This window comes from Chanodichthys erythropterus, chromosome 3 (assembly GCF_024489055.1).
Source record: "Chanodichthys erythropterus isolate Z2021 chromosome 3, ASM2448905v1, whole genome shotgun sequence".
Classification (NCBI taxonomy): Eukaryota; Metazoa; Chordata; class Actinopteri; order Cypriniformes; family Xenocyprididae; genus Chanodichthys; species Chanodichthys erythropterus.
The window spans coordinates 64,689,312-64,707,721 of NC_090223.1; the positions used below are offsets into that span (position 1 = coordinate 64,689,312).

Below are 18,410 nucleotides of genomic sequence, written 5' to 3' on the forward strand. Positions count from 1 at the left end.
TTCTGGATTTCAGGAGAGTCAGGGGAAAACACAGTATTATACACAAACCTGTAGGGTCACTGCAATAATGAATGAGTGTAAACTCCTTGAATGAATTGAGCACAAATTAAATAGCTGCATTGCTGTTTCCTCTGTGTGTGTGTCTCAGAAATCAGAGCTTGGAAAGAGTACATCAACTAACATACTACATCATACACATGTTCTAGTATTTGATATGTATATTTAAATTATTTATACCTTGTACGATATGATACATGAATTAATGGAATAAGCTTTCCTGTAGCTCAGTGGTTAGAGCATGGCACTAGCAATGCCAAGGTCATGGGTTTGATCCCAGGGATTGCACATACTCAGATACAAATGTGAAGTATAATGTAATGTAAATCCCTTTGGATAAAAGCGTCTGCCAAATGCATAAATGTAAATAAGCACAGCAAGATCTCAAACAGCCGTGTTTCGTCACTGTGCGGCTCTCTGAATCCTAACTACAGTAAATGCAGAAAAAAACATGTTGCAAACATAGAGGAATGCATGTCTAGTACTGGATAGTTTGTACTGTTATTAAGCCCAAAGTTCAGTGTTTTGTAAGATCAATGCTACCAAAGAAAACACAACTTTAATCTGTCAACATTGCATACATTTGTAAAACATTAAGCCAGCACAACGGTATTTTTTGAGAAACAGTCATATGCTGTAGGCTATTGTGTCTGTCATTGGCTAAATTGTTAATCATGTGAGCATTACTGAAGATTATGGTATAAAAGCATTTGATTTGTAACACTCTGAACATACAGATACAGCACACACATCTCCAACACGCTTTAGCTAAAGCACTAAGAATGAAGTTCAGAGTAGCAGTTCTTCTGCTTCTGTACAAATGTCTTGTATTCGCTCCGAATGTCATATTCGCATCAGAATCTGCCGTCTCAGGATTGCCTTGTCCTTTGAAAACATGCACAGATGTACTGAAGGAACTAAAAGATCTGGAAATCAGACTTGCTAAAAGTGAAGCTCAGATTGAAGAATTCAAAAAGGAAAAACAAGGTGAGACGACACAAAAAAATGATTTAAAGCAGAATTTCTTTTTTTCAAAAACATGAAAAAACAAGAAATTCAACTAGATTTTTCTTTTTTCGTTCAGGGAACGACTCTGTGTCCATGAATTGGCAACTTACGTGTGTTTATCTTTTAAATATTATCCTTACACTAGTTTCTCAGATTATTTACTTCGCACCTGCACTCACAACTACCTAATAGCCAACAGCTTTGGCTCACTGCCTGTTTTATTATTGCTGAGCACCATCAGAATCTGTGTGGCAATGCTGCTCGACTCGCTGGACAGCACAGAGATATAGTGAAGCCCAGACCTGTGTCCATTTAAATCATCATACTCAGATGTCATAACTTTTTTAGGAAACACTCTTGAGATTTGGACAATGGAGGAACTTGAAATAATATGACAGATATGAAAAGAAATAACATTGTATCATAGTTAATGTTCACAGCACATCTGTTATAGTTCTATTATGATTTTTATTCATACAACAGATGGATATAATAATGCCATTATCTCAAAGAATGGTTGTTTCAGTATATGACTTTAGTGAAATATGAATTTAAGGCTAATGATTTTAAGGTGAACTTGTTTGAATTGAATGGAACCCTGAAATAAGACTTTGTACAATAAACCAGAGATGAAGGGTTTTCATATTTAATGCCATCTACCAGTGTCAGAAATTAACTTTCTCTTATGCAACAATCGATTTTCAGGGCTATTTTTCTTTTACCTTTATATAGAATTTATTTCCTAATCTTATTACCGCACGCGTTATGATAAATCTATAGCAATATTTGATGCTTTTTCTTTTCTTAGAATGGCTTAACTTGAAGTGCTGTAAAAAAAAAAAAGGAAAAATAATATATTATATATAATTCTGTTTGTTCCTGTTCGACCCTGCCTGTATGACCACGCTCACTTTCAATAAAGCTTGCAAATGGATCTCTGCCTGAGTCCTGTTTCGTTACAGAAGACTTGCCAAACCCAGATCCAGCAGCTTTTGTGGGTGTTCCCGTCTGGTCAACAATGAATCCATCTGCTCAGTTGATGTATCTCCGCCAAGGAGACAGAGCGATCGAGGATTACGTCAAGGAATTCATTGGAGTGGCACATTTAACGCGTTTTGATTAGGTATGTCTCGTGATCTTTTTCCGAGGAGGACTGTCTGATCTGCTGATTTCCGTCATGCTGTTTCACAATCCCAGTTGGACGTTGGAACAATATATTGACCTAGCATTGCAACTGAGTGGCTCTAGTTTTACTGTGGGTGTCACGTTCCAGTGTGGCTGATCCACCGCTGTCTTCAGCACAAGCGGCTGGCATTCCTAAGCCTCCACCGGCCGCTTCGCTTCGATGCGTTGGACAAGATGGCCGTTTCACCAGTGCCCACGGGCAAGATGGCCGCCCCTTCAGTGTCAGTGAACAAAGGGGTCGTTCCAGCGGTTGAGTCCGCTCCAGAGCCCACTCCAGCCAGTGAGTCCATTCCCGAATCCGCTCCAGCCAGTGAGTCCACTCCAGAGTTCGCTTCAGCCCGTGAGCTCACTGCAGCGTCCACAGAAGAGGTGAACACAGAGCCACTGCCTCATCCGCATAAGAGGAGGAAGAAGGCTTCTTTCATTCTGCAAGTCTCAGAGGCCTTCCCAGAGCCTGCTGTGGGCCCGGAGACCACTCCAGAAGTCTTTCTTGCTCCGTCCAAGCGTCTTGCCCTGTCGGCGTCACCTAAGCATATACCTGAGGGTGGGGAGCTTGTGGCAGGGGACCCTGCACGACTACAGTCATCAACGGTCCCTGAACGGTTAGGGCTGTCGATGGATTATGGCACATTATGGTCATCTATGGACCCTGGCCTGCCGTGGCTACCCAAGCCACCTGAACTGCCGTGGCTACCCAAGCCACCTGAACTGCCGTGGCTGCCTGAGCCACCTGACATACCATGGTTGCCCGTGGCACCTGACCCTCTGTGGCTACCCATGGCACCTGACCCTCCGTGGCTGCCGGAGTTCCTGGACTTGCATTGGGGGCCTCATTCCTGTCTGCTTGCAGGTCTCCAATGCACCCACCCCCCTCCCTAGCTGTTCCTTTTATGCTGCGAGGACACGCCTTCCAGGAGGGGGGCGTTATGTTATGATCACCGTCTGTTCCTGTCACTTCCCGGACTACATTCCCCATAATCCTCTCTGCCAGTCACATTCACACTAATCACCACACCCAGCTGCAGCTCATTAACAGGACTATAAAGGACTTTCACACACACCACCTCACCGCGAAGTCTTGTTTCCCCAGTGTGCAATTCTGAGCGTTATCTCCCTGTCTTCCTGTTTGTTACTGTTCTTGCCTGATTCCTGTTTACGACCTATAGCTGCCTGCCTCAATCCTTTGCCTGTACCCTGACTATGACTCTGCCTGTTCCTTACTGTTCCTGTTTGACCCTGCCTGTACGACCACGCTCACTTTCAATAAAGCTTGCAAATGGATCTCTGCCTGAGTCGTTTCGTTACAAAGTGTGAGTGTATATAGTTAATATTTTTCCTCAGAAATTTTTTGTATTTAATCAATTGGTGCTATTATAAGCTTTAGCAGTAATTATAAACACCTTATTCATATTTTCCAACATATTGTGCTTTTATTTATTCCATTCTCTTTTGCTGAATAATGCTTTATATTCTTTGAATTTCATTATGTTTTTAGCGGCAGCCAGTACCCGCTAAGGGGCTAAGTAGTGGGAACCTATACGCATCTATACAAAGTGACGTAACAAACTGGAAGTGACAATTTTAAAATAAAAGACATCAAATCGTATCTGGCACCTACAACGTTTTTCATGAATATTTTTAAAATTGCAAATGTAGACCGTTAAAATTCAAATCTAATACTGTTCATCATGTATCAATGACATAAAACCAAAAACATTGCGGTTCATGAAAATTCAACATTACGCAATCTTATGAGAGGAAGTTTATTAACATGAACCCCCCCATAATCCTTGAAACTTCACATTTGGTGCACTTCACCCTAACAATACACTTACATCCACTTGCACCAGCCTTTTTAAGACACAATGGTAGGCCAGTGGTAGGTCTGGGCCAGTAGTACTGGCTGTGGTGGCAGTGGGCAGGCAGGCCTCTGATGTTGATTTAATCCAATACAAATGCCATGGCAGTCTTTAACATATGACTAATCAACATTATATCACTAGCATTAATGTTATTATTGTTACATCTTAACAGACTGCAGCTGGCCTTTGCTAGCTATAGCTAACCTATTATAATAATGTCATTCCATTATTGCACAGTGTTGCCATATGGCAACACAGACATTTTATTGATTTACCAAAAACTAATTTCATAAAAACTTTTTTGAGTGGTGAATATGTCATCATAACTTACCTGAGGTGTTAACATTTTTTTTGTGAATGCGACATGGGCGGGTCCTTGTTTGTTACTGACATTTTAGTTTGCTTTCAGCAACTACCGACAAGAGATGGCAGACTGTCAGAAATCGCGCCACAGAAATTTTTTTTTATGTGACTTAACAAGTGTTATGTGACATGTTATGTGACTTAACCAAAGCACATCATTGGCTAAACTAAGGTCTTTTCTTACCAACAAAAAACAAGAATGTTCTCTTAAATTCTAAAAGGATTAGTCCACTTTTAAATAAACTTACTCACCCCCATGTCATCCAAGATGTTCATGTTTTTCTTTCTTCAGTCGAAAAGAAATTAAAGTTTTTGATAAAAACATTCCAGGATTTTTTTCCATATAGTAGACTTCAATGGGCACCAAACAGTTGAAGGTCAAACTGCAGCTTCAAATTGTTCTACACGATTCCAGATGAGAAATAAGGGTCTTATCTAGAGAAACCATCACTCATTTTCTGAAAAAAAATTGAAAATTATATAAGTTTTAACCATAAATGCTCATCTTGAACTAGCTCTCTTCTTCTTCATCTCTATTAAAATTCCAGCAGTGTAGACACTGCTAAGTGTATTACTGCCCTTACTGTGGATGATGCGTTTTAATCCTGTTGCACAATATGTACCCCGCAAACAACTGATGGTCGCTGATACGCTTTCACGACACCCTCAGTCAACCATCTCTTCAGTGGTCTCAGAATTATTGCAAGAAGTGGAAGCTTATGAGAATGCAGTGAGTGGTGCATGGCCAATCTCTCCTACAAAGCTGGAATCTGTGAAAAGAGAGACAGAGATGGATTTTGAGCTACAAATGGTCAGGCAGTACGTGACCGATGGCCGGCCCAGGTATGCTGCTAATGTCCCACAAGCCATAAAATCATACTACAGTGCACGCCATCACTTGTCAATTTTCCAGGACCTTGTGCTTTATGATGACAGAATCATAATTCCCCAAAATATGTGGTCAGAAATACTACAAAGACTACACAGTGGTCACCAAGGCATCATGAAATGTAGAGAGAGAGCCAGATGTAGTGTGTGGTGGCCAGGAAATCCAGCTGTTAGTTAACAGCTGCAAGGACTGTCTGGAATCAAGACCTATCCAGAGGAAGGAACCACTTCTAACTACTCCACTGCCCAACCGGCCATGGGAGAGAATTGGTGCTGATATCTGTGAAGTGAATAAGCAGCATTACTTGGTAGTCGTGGACTATTTTTCAAGATACATTGACATAGCTCTTCTTCAGGACTTGTCAGGTGAAACAACACGTGCTTGCTTAAGGAACATGTTTGCACGATGGGGCTGTCCCAATGTTCTCTTGACCGATAATGGTCAGTGGAAGTGCTTTCAAAGGGCAGTACAAGAGCAGTACAAACAGCTAAAAAGATTTTGAAACAGTCTGTCCCATTTACAGCTTTAATGAGCTACAGAGCCACACCGCTTCAAGCTACAGGTGTAAGTCCTGCACAACTAATGTGGGAACTGTAGTTCTTATTTCTCTACCCATCATGAGAGTCGCACCTGAAACCTGAATGGCCTGATCTTCAAGTGAGAAAGGCTGATCAAAAAACAAAAAGGAGCTATATAAAATATTACAACAAAAGAAAAAGTGTGAGAACATTACCAGAGATTCCTCCTGGAACTTCTGTTGCAGTCAAGCTAGATTTTGAAAGAGGGTGGACACAATCCGGCACTATTCTCAGAAAGTGTGAGACACCATGGTCGTACCTTATTCAATCTGAAACTGGAGTACTCAGGCTAAATCGACATCTAATGCCCACAGATGGTGACAATGAACCAGCATATACTTTCAGTTCAACAGACTAAGGGGCCAAAGGAAACTCATGGCCAGGATCAGCTTGCGGCTTCTATGCCTGATAGCGCCCCAGACATTCCAGTGCAGGTTGAACAACCAGGAACTGATCTATCTGAATCTGATTCCAGTCACACAACAATCATTTCACTGAAAAGGGTGAAAACAAGAGAAAAATTGTTGAAAAAAAAAAAATGTTGTTTCCAACTACAGTAATTTTATGGTTCAACATATGTTAAGTAACTCATAAGGAAGGGTTATGTGATATAAAACAGTTTAATGTTGTTATATGTAATATGTCCCTTATCCATTAGGTGGTGTAATATGTCCCTTATCAAGTGCTTGCTAGGAGCTTAGTTACAGTGTTACAGTAATAGAAGCAACACAGTCTGCCAGTGTTCATGATGAGCAGAAGCTTGTGTGTTCCACCAAAGCTCTGTTGTTAATAAAGCGCACACGTTAAAGACTAATGTTGATTTACTGAAACATCACAACTATAAGGAAAAAAAATCCTGGAATGTTTTCATCAAAAACTTTCATTTCTTTTCGACTGAAGAAAGAAAAACATGGACATCTTGGATGACATGGGGGTGAGTAAATTATCAGGAAAAGTTTATTTAAAAGTGGACTAATCCTTTAAGGTTTTTGATGAAAACCCAGCTAACACAGTTACGTTGTGACGACGTAACTGGACCGGACCATATTCGTTGTAGCGACGTACAAAAAAATAACGTTCTAGGGACGTAACTTTGTGATTCCCATATTCGTTGTGGCGACGTTATAGCAGTATGTCTCTGTAACGTGAAGAGTACGTCGCAACGACCAAACTGGCACGTTGTAAAAACTTAAATGGATCGGCTCATATTAGTTGCAACAACGTCACGATTAACGTTCCAGCATGTGATTCACATATTCGTTGTGGTAACGTTTTAGTGGTATATTGCTGGAACGTAACAGGTACGTCCTAAAGACCAAAATACCACCTCGACCCTTATCTTAACTCTGCTTCTCACCTTTACTCATAAACACTTAATTCTCTGCTATAAAACCTTATAAATTAATAAACAGTGCATAAATTGTCAAAAATCTTACATTTTAACGATTACTTCCCTCACTGCTGACTCCTTCAAGCTGGGGACACACTGAACGACTAGAAGAAACATTCTAAGACTGAAATCAACAAACTGTTTCCTTCAACTGAAGTGGATTTAAATACTTTCAGATTATAAACAGTCTGAATGCATTTGGCTCTGACCCGACGTGTTTGTGCAAGATCAGTTGAAAGTATCAAATCACATTTATAATCGGCCTTACAGTCGTTAAGTGTCTCCCTGGCTTTAGTCGTTGTTGTAGCCTCCTAAAAAAATATATCTTTCTGTACACGAAAGCACGAAAAAATATTTTAAGAAAAAATACTACAGTAAGTGTATATTTCATGTAGCCTAAATGAGTTGTGATTATGAAGGTTTTTTTTTTTTTTTTTTGACAGTATTTTGAAATAATTAAAATATGTGTATATTGTAAGTTACAACATTGTTTTTATCATGACATGAATTCATGTCATTCCAAACCTATTAAGACTTTCGTTCATCAAAACACAAATAAAGTAATTTAATGAAATCTGAGAGCTTTCTGTCCCTCCATTGACAGTCTACACAACTGCCACTTTGATGTTTAAAAAAAAAGTTCATACAGATCGTAAATGTAATCTAACGAATTGAGAGGTTTAGACCAAATTTTCTGAATAAACTTTATCACTTTATATAATGAACACAAGTGCATATACAAAAAAGTACAGTTGAGTTTCCATTTATGTTCACTAATTAATGTTTGTATGTGAATAAAAGTCTAAACTCAAACTGTATATTGCATTAAGCGAACAAGTCTCTTCAGAAAATTTGGACTAAACTGCTCCATTCATATGGATCACTTTTACAGTCTCTTTATGAACTTTTTGAAGTGTCAAAGTGTTAGTTGCATGGTCTGTAAATTGAGGGAGATAACTCTCAGATTTCATTAAAATATATTCACTTATGTTTCGAAGATGAACAACACATTCTTGCATGTTCAGAATGACATGGGTGAGTCATTTTTTTTTTTATATTTCATTTTTGTGTGAACTAACCCTTTAGGCATGTGTACACTGTGTAAGTTCGAGCACTCAGTAGTTGCATACAAGTTAGTTAACCCAATAATCATAAAAAAACTATCAAAGTCAATGGTGGTTTTTAACAGAAGAAATTTATACAGCTTTGGAACAAGCTGAGGGTGAGTAAATGACAATTTTCATTTTTGGGTGAACTATCCCTTTAAGTCACATGCAACCATGTCATTCAGAATAAATTTGGCAAATCAGATTTTAAAATTTCATTCTGATTGTAAGGGGGGGGGTTAAACCTTTTCTAATCTGTTTGATAGGACATGTAAACACTTGATCAGATTAAAAACTGACATTTGAAAGTGTAAAGCATGTGGAATAATGTAGAAATGACACAATGACGTACAAAAATAACCATTGTTGTTGAATGAATGCAGTGTAATAAATGACTGTTGTCATAAAATTTTAAAATGCTTCTGTTTAGTTTTAAGCATTTTTGCTACTTGATAAATATAAGCAGCACGGCACATAGCTTCATGTTCTCTGTGTTCGTAATCAGGACCTGGAATGATAAATATAAAGTCTGCTTTTTGAAACATAAAAGAAGCAATGACAGGATGATGGTTATATGTACCAACAGCGGGAAAGTCTGTAATTTTGGAAAGACAATGCATTTTAAAATATCAAATCTGATTTCTAGGTAAATGTACACATCAACTATATTCAGATTCATCAATGACAATGATTTCATTCTGAATTATGTAAAAAGAGTAAATGTATCAAATAGCAAAATTGCTGACCCCTCAAATTCAGAATTAGGCAAGGCAATTTTATTTGTATAGCACATTTCATACACACTGGTAATTCAAAGTGCTTTACATAAAGAAGAAGAATAAAAATAGAACATAAGAAAAAGAAATAACAGTAAAAACAGAGAATTTTGCTATCTGGATGGAAGAGCTAGGAAGTCTTAGGGAGTTTTTTGTTGTTGTTGTCTGTCAGAGTGGATCTAAATGGATCTATCCATCAGAGCGGATCTGAATGGATCTTCCTCACACAACAGGACTGCTACCTGTTAAGGCACTTCAAACTGATAAAGTTTCAATCTCCCCTTTTGCCGAGACACCTCAAACTGCACCACACAGCCCTAATCCCCCTTCCGGAGATATCTTTTCTATGCAACACAGTTCAAATTTCCCCTTTGGAAATTTCCCCCTTTGGAAAGTGTCCTGACTGTAATCCAGAGATATTAACCATGCACTACAGCTCTAATTTCCCCATGGTTTGTCCCCTTATCCAAATTTACCAAATTTTAACCTAATCACTTTCTTCCTAATTCTCCCAGCTCTTTCAACCAGACAGCAATATTAAAAAATGCATTAAAAGTCAGAATAACAAGATGATACATAAAATATATAAAAAACATTAAAAATGAAATAAAAACAGGAAAAGGAATTTAAAGAATAAAAAGATAATACGTATAAAATAAAATGCAAACAGTTCGGACATAGCACAGTGCTCAATCAGCGAATGCATAGATAAAAAGATGTGTTTTGAGTCTGGATTTGAATGTGGCTACAGTTGGAGCACACCTGATCTCTTCTGGAAGCTGGTTCCAGCTGCGGCTGGCATAACAGCTAAAAGCAGACTCTCCTTGCTTTGATTGAACCCTTGGTATTTCTAAATGACTTGATCCTGATGATCTGAGTGATCTGTTAGGTTTATATTCTATGAGCATATCTGCAATGTATTGAGGTCCTAGACCATTGAGTGATTTATGAACAAGCAACAGTACTTTAAAATCAATTCTAAATGCAACTGGAAGCCAGTGCAAGGACCTGAGGACTGGTGTGATGTGTTCATGTTTTCTGGTTCTGCTCAGAATCCTGGCAGCAGCGTTCTGTACGAGCTGCAGCTGTCTTATGGTCTTTTTGGGAAGACCAGTGAGGAGCCCATTACAATAATCCACCCGGCTGGTGATGAAAGCATGAACAAGTTTCTCTAAGTCTTGACTGGAGACAAAGCATCTAATTCTTGCAATATTTTTTAGATGATAATATGCTGATTTAGTTATTGTCTTTACATGGCTACTGAAACTCAGGTCTGACTCCAAAATCACACCAAGATTCCTGACTTGATTTTTAGTTGTTTGATCCCTAGAGTGAAGGTATATGTTCACTTTGAGAACTTTGTTTCCAAACGCAATGATTTCAGTTTTGTCTTTGTTTAACTGAAGGAAGTTTAGGCACATCCAATTTTTAATTTCATCAATGCATTGGCACAGGGAGTCAATGGGGCTGTAGTCATTAGGTGATAGGGCTAGGTAAGTAAGAATTATTAACATCTCTTTGTCTCTGTGAGCAATTTAATTGTGAAATTCAACCCTGTGAATTACCTGTTTGTCCTGATCCTTTTAAGGAGAAGGCTGCTTTTATGGCTGGATGCTGATTGACACACCTTTTGACCATGTTCTCACATCCAGGACAACAAAATGATCAAGCAGACCTGAAACAAATGACCCATGATTGAAATCATTTTAAATCCATTTAGTCTTACCTTAGTGATATTGGAAAAATGAGGCATAGTTGTTCACCTAGGATATGCTGCTTCTCCTGGAACATGGTCTGCATGATGAATGATCTCTTGATCCTGGACCTGCGCAGTCCTCTTGGAGATTATCTGAATGATATGTGGTTGAATATAAAGGGTAATTAATGACTGAACGTTACATACATACTGATAGCAGCACCATTAGTCCAGGACCTTATATCTATTGGTACTGAACCAATACCCACCCCTGCTTATAATCATTGTTATCTTCTTGTTTCTCCTCCAGCTGCTGAAAATAAAAAGTATGTTAGATTTATAGGAATGAATAGACACACTTAACGTTAACGTTAAGCCAGTAAGTGGCGACAAACGTCTCAGGTTACGCATGTAACCATGGTTCCCTGAGAACAGGGAACGAGACTGCGCTGATTGCGCTATGGGGAACCGTCATTCGTGACAGGTGTTCGAAATGCCAAGAATCACAAAACTCCAATCCTATTGGCCGGCGACAGCCTATGACGTTGAACGGCGCAAACCGTGATGTATAAAGGGAGCGCATGAAGAAGCAGTCAACACCTTCTCATCTTTGAGGGACTGTTCATCAGGCATCCCGAAGCATAGCAGGGAAGCGCAGAGCCTCGTTCCCTGTTCTCAGGGAACCATGGTTACGTGCGTAACCTGAGACATTCCCTTTCGAAAGGGAACTTCAACTCTGCGCCAGATTGTGCTATGGGGAACGATATACCAACACTGCCATGCTAAAGGAGAGTGCATGCCCAAAATGTCTGGACAACGTCCGGCAGTTCCAGGGAAAAACCGGGAGCAACTTCTCCAAGGCTGTCAGTGACAGCATTCCCTATGGCCAACAGCCCAAGCTAAGCCTAAAAAAGGCCTTCCGTGAAAGGCCTACCAAGATTGCTCAAGGCATCTGGGACCAACAAAGCATAGAAAGTGGTCCCTTAAAGGGAATGTGGCCACTAGAGGGGACAAAATCACCCCTGATGCCACCAAGGAGGCCTTACCAATCTAGCCGAAGCCAAACACAGCCTGGCCAACCTTGTCTGATACACAGAATCTCCAAGCGCAAACTCCAGGAGAGCAGGAAAGAGCGACTGCGAAAAGGCAGTAAGCAACTCAAACCGACACGCAGAAATGGGCGTCCTGGAGAGCGGAACTCAGCTAAGAACTATAAACACTCGTATTGAGGGGAGTAAAACCACTCATCCTAGGATCTATCATTTTTCGCTATTGTTCTTGCTTGCTTACCTAGTCTGTTGATTCAGCTATGCACATCCAGAAGTTCTGCCCTTGTCTAATGCTTTACATAATGATAATGTTGGGAAGATGGGCTGGCATATGCAAATATTGGGGGCGTACACCCCGACTGTTACGTAACAGTCGGTGTTATGTTGAGATTCGCCTGTTCATCTGAGGTCTTTTAAACAAATGAGATTTATATAAAAAGGAGGAAACAATGGAGTTTGAGACTCACTGTATGTCATTTCAATGTACTGAACTCTTGTTATTTAACAATGCCAAGATAAATTCAATTTTTCATTCGAGGGCACCTTTAAGCTTGCGACCTCGCTGCTGTGCTGTAACGCCAACAGAAGTGCTGATCCTCTTCAAAGGCTCGTTTTAACACTCAAAGTCTTGAAAGCTGGAGAGACCAACCAGTTGGCTCCGAAGCGAAAGACAGAGTGCGATTGCATCTGCTTCCTATTTATATACACCTGTCAGAGGCGGTGTGCATTATGCAAATATCGCACGCCAATTCCATTGGCCTGTTTTAGTTCACTCGAAGCTGATAGGGCTCTCTAGCTATATCCCCAATTCGTCGGTCACTACTGACGTCTGTCGAACGTGACCGACTGAAAGGGAACTGTTACACTGAGTACATTATGACACTAACCTGAGAAAACATGCTTCTACAGACAGTGTAATGTTTGTAATACATGAACACAAAATAGCGATCTGCCATTCAGAAACAATCTGCTCTCTACACATATTGCTCGTCAAAACACCAGAAGGTGTTTTTTCTTTTTGGACAATGTTTCCAGCTAATGAAAACACGCGCTCAGCTCGGGGGGGGTGTTTCCCGAAAGCATCGTTAGTCAACTATGGCCGTATGTCCCACTGAACTCTCTTGGTAACGACGGAACTTGCGACCATAGTTCGCTTTGGGAAACGCACCCTGACCGATGTGGCAGGTATGGTCAAATATGTCTTTGCCAGCTGCGCAATATGTGGAAACAAACATACCGCACATTTTTTGCCACCAACTGAGAGGGTTTTCGTCAGCGGGTAGCATAGCTTCTCTTTCATACATATCCATCTGCTCCAAAGGCCCGATGCCTTCTTCAGCACTGCTTAGGGTCTGACTGCATATGCCGTCGAACTGGTTGGCCATAGCAGACAGCGCAGTCTTTTTTTTCTTGCGTCAACATCAGCGTGCTCACTTTTTGACTCCATTATATTCATCACATTATGCACCCTGCACCGCGCTGTACTGGATAACATAAACAAGCCGCGTCAGTTACGTCATCATGGCTTGCGCTCCTCTTGACACTGCAAAAATTCGAATGCACTGGTTTTACATTCGAATGTGCCTTTTTTTTCCTTTTTTTTTTAAATTCGACGAATATTCGAAACTCAAATTTTTTTTTGACAGCCCTAGAGAGAAGTGACACTTCCTCATGCATAATGCTGCAATTATAATCTTATGCATGCTACAACCCAGTGATTGGATTGAATGAGCTTTATCTCATGAATAAACACAGAAACTGTTGACGTCAGCATGTTCGACCAGCCCATACTTGGAGCCAATCAGCACTCCGGATCTTGCCGGTAGTACACGATGACGTCAGATTTTGTGAAACCGGAAGACAGAAATCACTCTGAAAAATGAAAAAATAACTCATTTTAACTTTTAAATAAAATTAATGAGTACATTTAGTGTTTTCAATGATGTGCAGCCTATACATATCTGTTCAAAGCTCTAAAAATGTGTTCTGGGGTTTCATGACCCTTTAAGTACTTAGATTTAGTATCTTTAAAAATAAAATACTGTGTTTTATTCAAGGGATCAGGCGTTTCCATCATGCAAAGACCGATGTGACACTCATTAGTTAGGTGACTGACATTGCATACCTGTATGTTGCTATTCATAAAATAAAATGATTTACAGCACAGCAATGATTTTGTAGATCAAATAAAACATACACGGAAATAAATAAAACATTTTATATCTGTGGTAAGTTGGATAATTATGGTAAGGGTGGGGTTCCTTTCCGAAGCTGATTTCTTACAAAACATGCGCACAAAAGTAGTTAATCACCATACAGACGAAAACTTCTGAACAATTTTTAGTAATGAGTCTTTTTGGGAGTGCAGCATATTATGCAGCATATAAATGCATATTTAATTTCCATAATAATAATAAATAGTGAACTGTGACAAAGTAGTACAAAGTTGTAATTTTACTCAAGTAATTTTGAAAATGAATAATTTTTTGTTCATTAGTAGTTACTTCTTAGTTATTGTTCTTGAACATTAATTAGTAGATAATTAATAGTAGTTCTTCAGGAGTTATGACAGAATTCATTAGTTATTGACTAACTGTTACTCAACATAATCATAAGATTCTGTTTCATACTGATTAGTTAATGCATCTTCATTAGTAGCTAACAGTACTGAATTAGGTGTTAATGAAGAATTACCTATTAGTTTTCTGTATGTTTAAATTATTAAACTGGAACTTTATATTATATTGTAACATTTCATATTTAATATTTTGGAACCTTGTATTGTATCATTTCATATGAAATATATTATATTAAACATTTATGGCCCTATGTAGATCCCCCCCCAAAAAAAAAAAAAAAAATCTATATCTTTCGTTGCCTTGAATTCGTTCATTGTTGAATGTGGCGCCAGTGTAGTAAGATTTCGACTCCTGATCTGATCCTATAATTGAGTTATTTTACATAATTTACAACTCTAAACAATGTAGTTTATATTCTTTATTAAACATCTATGGAACTGTAGATCATATAATAATAACAATTAATATCAGGCTTTGTTTATTGCTGGTAGATTATCTGAGAGGCATAACCAGTGTGAAATCATAATGTTGCTAATGTAAGGATGGAAAAGTCGCAGAATGAGAGTAAAACTGGTATGTCTACAGAAGACAAATCAAATATGGTGACGTGTCAATAATATCAAACCCTCAGTAGTGTCTGTGTCAGGAAACGGCAGAGGCATTTCTCTAAATATCTTCTGTGTTTCTGCATGTGTGAACGATGGATGCTGGGATCATTTTCTCCTGACATGATAATCACACTCTTCATGTCTCTTGATTTCCACAGACATTGTTCCCAAGACCAGGAGCGACTTCCTACAATGTAAGTCACTGAGAAAACAAGCAGAGAAACTCACTGAGTGAGAAAACATGACAGAAGACATTTAGAGTTGATCATGATAATGATGATTTTCACAGGATATCTGCTCAACTGTACTGAGACACTGCTGAAATACTGAACATGAAGAGTTCAGATACATTAAAAGATCAGATTGATGATTCCTGATTGTGATGTGTTTTATCTCCATCAGATTCCCGTCAGATCACTCTGGATCTGAACACAGTGAATAAAAACCTCCATCTGTCTGAGGGGAACAGAATGATTACTAACCCTTACCTAGAGAGTCAGTCGTATCCTGATCATCCAGACAGATTTGATGTGTGTCAGCAGGTGTTGTGTAGAGAGAGTGTGAGTGATCGACGCTCTTACTGGGAGATTGAGTGGAGAACAGATGTGTGGATATCAGTGTCATATAAGAGCATCTGCAGGAAGGGAAGGAATGAGTGTTTGTTTGGATTTAATGATCAGTCCTGGAGTTTGAGCTGCTCTTCCTCCAGTTACTCATTCTGGTACAATAACATACAGACTGTTCTCCCTGTAAAGCCTAACATCAGGAGAGAAGAAGTGAATGTGAATCGCTATAGAACAGGAGTGTATGTGGATCACAGGGCAGGAACTCTGTCCTTCTACAGCATCTCTGGAGACAAAATGACCCTCATCCACACAGTCCAGACCACATTCACTCAACCGCTCTATCCTGGGTTTAGAGTGCGTGGTGGAGCATTAATGGAACTGATTTGATAAATCAGAACAGGCTGTTTTTACCCATAATGCTTTGAGCTGATGATGAATCAGATGTTATACATTCCTCTATGTTTGCAACATGTTTTTTTTCTGCATTCACTGTAGTTTGGATTCAGAGAGCCGCACAGTGACGAAACACGGCTGTTTGAGATCTTGCTGTGCTTATTTACATTTATGCATTTGGCAGACGCTTTTATCCAAAGGGATTTACATTACATTATACTTTACATTTGTATCTGAGTATGTGCAATCCCTGGGATCAAACCCATGACCTTGGCATTGCTAGTGCCATGCTCTAACCACTGAGCTACAGGAAAGCTTATTCCATTAATTCATGTATAATATCGTACAAGGTATTAATAATTTAAATAAACATATCAAATACTAGAACATGTGTATGAAGCAGTATTTTTTCTTGCCAAGCTCTGATTTCTGAGACACACACAGTGAGGAAACAGCAACGCAGCTATTAAATTTGTGCTCAATTCATTCAAAGAGTTTACGCTCATTCATTATTGCAGTGACCCTACAGGTTTGTGTATAATACTGTGTTTTCCCCTGGCTCTCCTGAAATCCAGAAACACGAGGAGTGACAGTGTCAGTGGAACCGGCTTGTCACCGACTGCTGTTACGTTTCTCTCTGCAATGTGTACAATGAAGACCAGGGCTGGATTTCCCAAAACCTTCTTAACTCTACGTCGTTCTTAAATTATGCCTTAAGCTGTACCTTAATGTTAATACGTGTTTCCAGGAACGTTCTTAGTTAAGTAAACCTTCTGTAAGTCATACTTTCATAAGGTTGGTCTGGACTGCTCTCAGCTATATCTTATTATCACTGTTGACAGTCAATACGAATATAATTCTGAAGCTGATACACCCAGTGTTCGATTAGGATTATGGCAAATAATAAAATGCAAAGATTCACTGCTAAATTCAAATGTGCTTTAGCGCTGATCCAGAGACAGACGCTTGTCATGTGTCACAACTATTCGTGTTTTTAACCTCATCAGGTTTATTTTAGGTTTCAGACATTTAAAGACATTCAGACATTCAGGTTGCTGCATAAAAAAGACAATTATAGTTTGTTAAAATCAAATTCCATACACTGATGTCTACAGAAGCTGAAACAACAACCCTTTTAATTATATAATTTGATGAAGTGTTTTATGCATATCAGATACACATTGTTTATGAATCAATAAAGTTTACTGTATTCTTCTCCCAGTTCACCGGCAACATAGACTACTTTTATGTATTTTGGGGAAGATTTCATAAATCTTACACCTCTGAATTGCAGTGCAAACTCATCGCATGACAAAATACATTCTTCCACATATTTTACAATCAGAATATATCATGAATTCATTATATAGGAAGCTTTGGAGCATTATGAATCAGTGTATCGAATCATGATTTCAATTTGCATTCCGAAGATTAAAGAAGGTCTTACGGGTGTGAAACAACATGAGGGTAAGTAATAAATGACAGAATTTTCATTTTTGGGTGAACTAACCCTTTAACATCTGGAGCTGCACAGCTGAATCATCAGACTAAGTAAGCAAGCAAGAACAATAGTGAAAAATGGCAGATGGAGCAATAATAACTGACATGATTCATGATAACATGATATTTTTAGTGATATTTGTAAATTGTCTTTCTAAATGTTTCGTTAGCATGTTGCTAATATACTGTTAAATGTGGTTAAAGTTACCATTGTTTCTTACTGTATTCACAGAGATCAGATCCATGTCGTTATTTTCATTATTAAACACTTGGAGACTGTATAATTCATAAATACAACTTCATTCTTTATAAATAATGTTAGCTTTAGCCACAGAGCACTATCAAACTCATTTAGAATCAAATGTAAACATTCAAATAAATACTGTACTCACATGATCTGATAGGCTGCATCACAAACATCATCTAAAAATCAATTTTGAGGGTTATGTTAGCTGTGTGAACTTTGTTTATGCAATGTATTATAAAGTTGAAAGCTCAGGGGCGGGGAGATCAAGCATTTAAAGGGGACACGCATTTTTAATTACACCCCAAAATAGGCAGTTAAAATGTATATTAAAAAATCTATGGGGTATTTTGAGCTGAATTTTCACAGACACATTCTGGTGACACAGACTTATATTACATCTTGTGAAAAAGGATTCTAGAGGATTCTCTTTCTGCCAGTTTAGCACAGTGGTTGAAGAAATGTTTGAGTGAACAAGGTTTACCATCAACACTAAATCAAATACCATCTTTAATACTGCAGATTTCCTCCAGACAGCTCTCTCTGCCTCTGAAATATTTC

The 18,410-nt window shown here is 38.9% G+C and overlaps 1 protein-coding gene and 1 pseudogene across 1 annotated transcript; one reads left to right on the forward strand and one right to left on the reverse strand.

The window, feature by feature from the left end:
• Positions 1-18,410, reverse strand: part of LOC137005239 (uncharacterized) — a 615,607-nt pseudogene that overhangs the window by 285,111 nt on the left and 312,086 nt on the right.
• Positions 804-16,479, forward strand: LOC137007329 (tripartite motif-containing protein 16-like protein). The gene is made up of 3 exons (XM_067368643.1): positions 804-1,044; positions 15,305-15,340; positions 15,549-16,479. Exons 1-3 carry the CDS (start codon positions 840-842, stop codon positions 16,097-16,099), a joined length of 792 nt encoding a protein of 263 aa, XP_067224744.1. The 5' UTR covers positions 804-839; the 3' UTR covers positions 16,100-16,479.

What these genes read in the sequence shown, in the direction of transcription:
- LOC137007329 (XM_067368643.1), top strand. Translation starts at nt 840, where the DNA reads ATGAAGTTCAGAGTAGCAGTTCTTCTGCTTCTGTACAAATGTCTTGTA. An exon ending in ATTCAAAAAGGAAAAACAAG is followed by an intron (nt 1,045 to 15,304) that starts GTGAGACGACAC and finishes TGATTTCCACAG; the next exon opens with ACATTGTTCCCAAGACCAGG. An exon ending in CAGGAGCGACTTCCTACAAT is followed by an intron (nt 15,341 to 15,548) that starts GTAAGTCACTGA and finishes TATCTCCATCAG; the next exon opens with ATTCCCGTCAGATCACTCTG.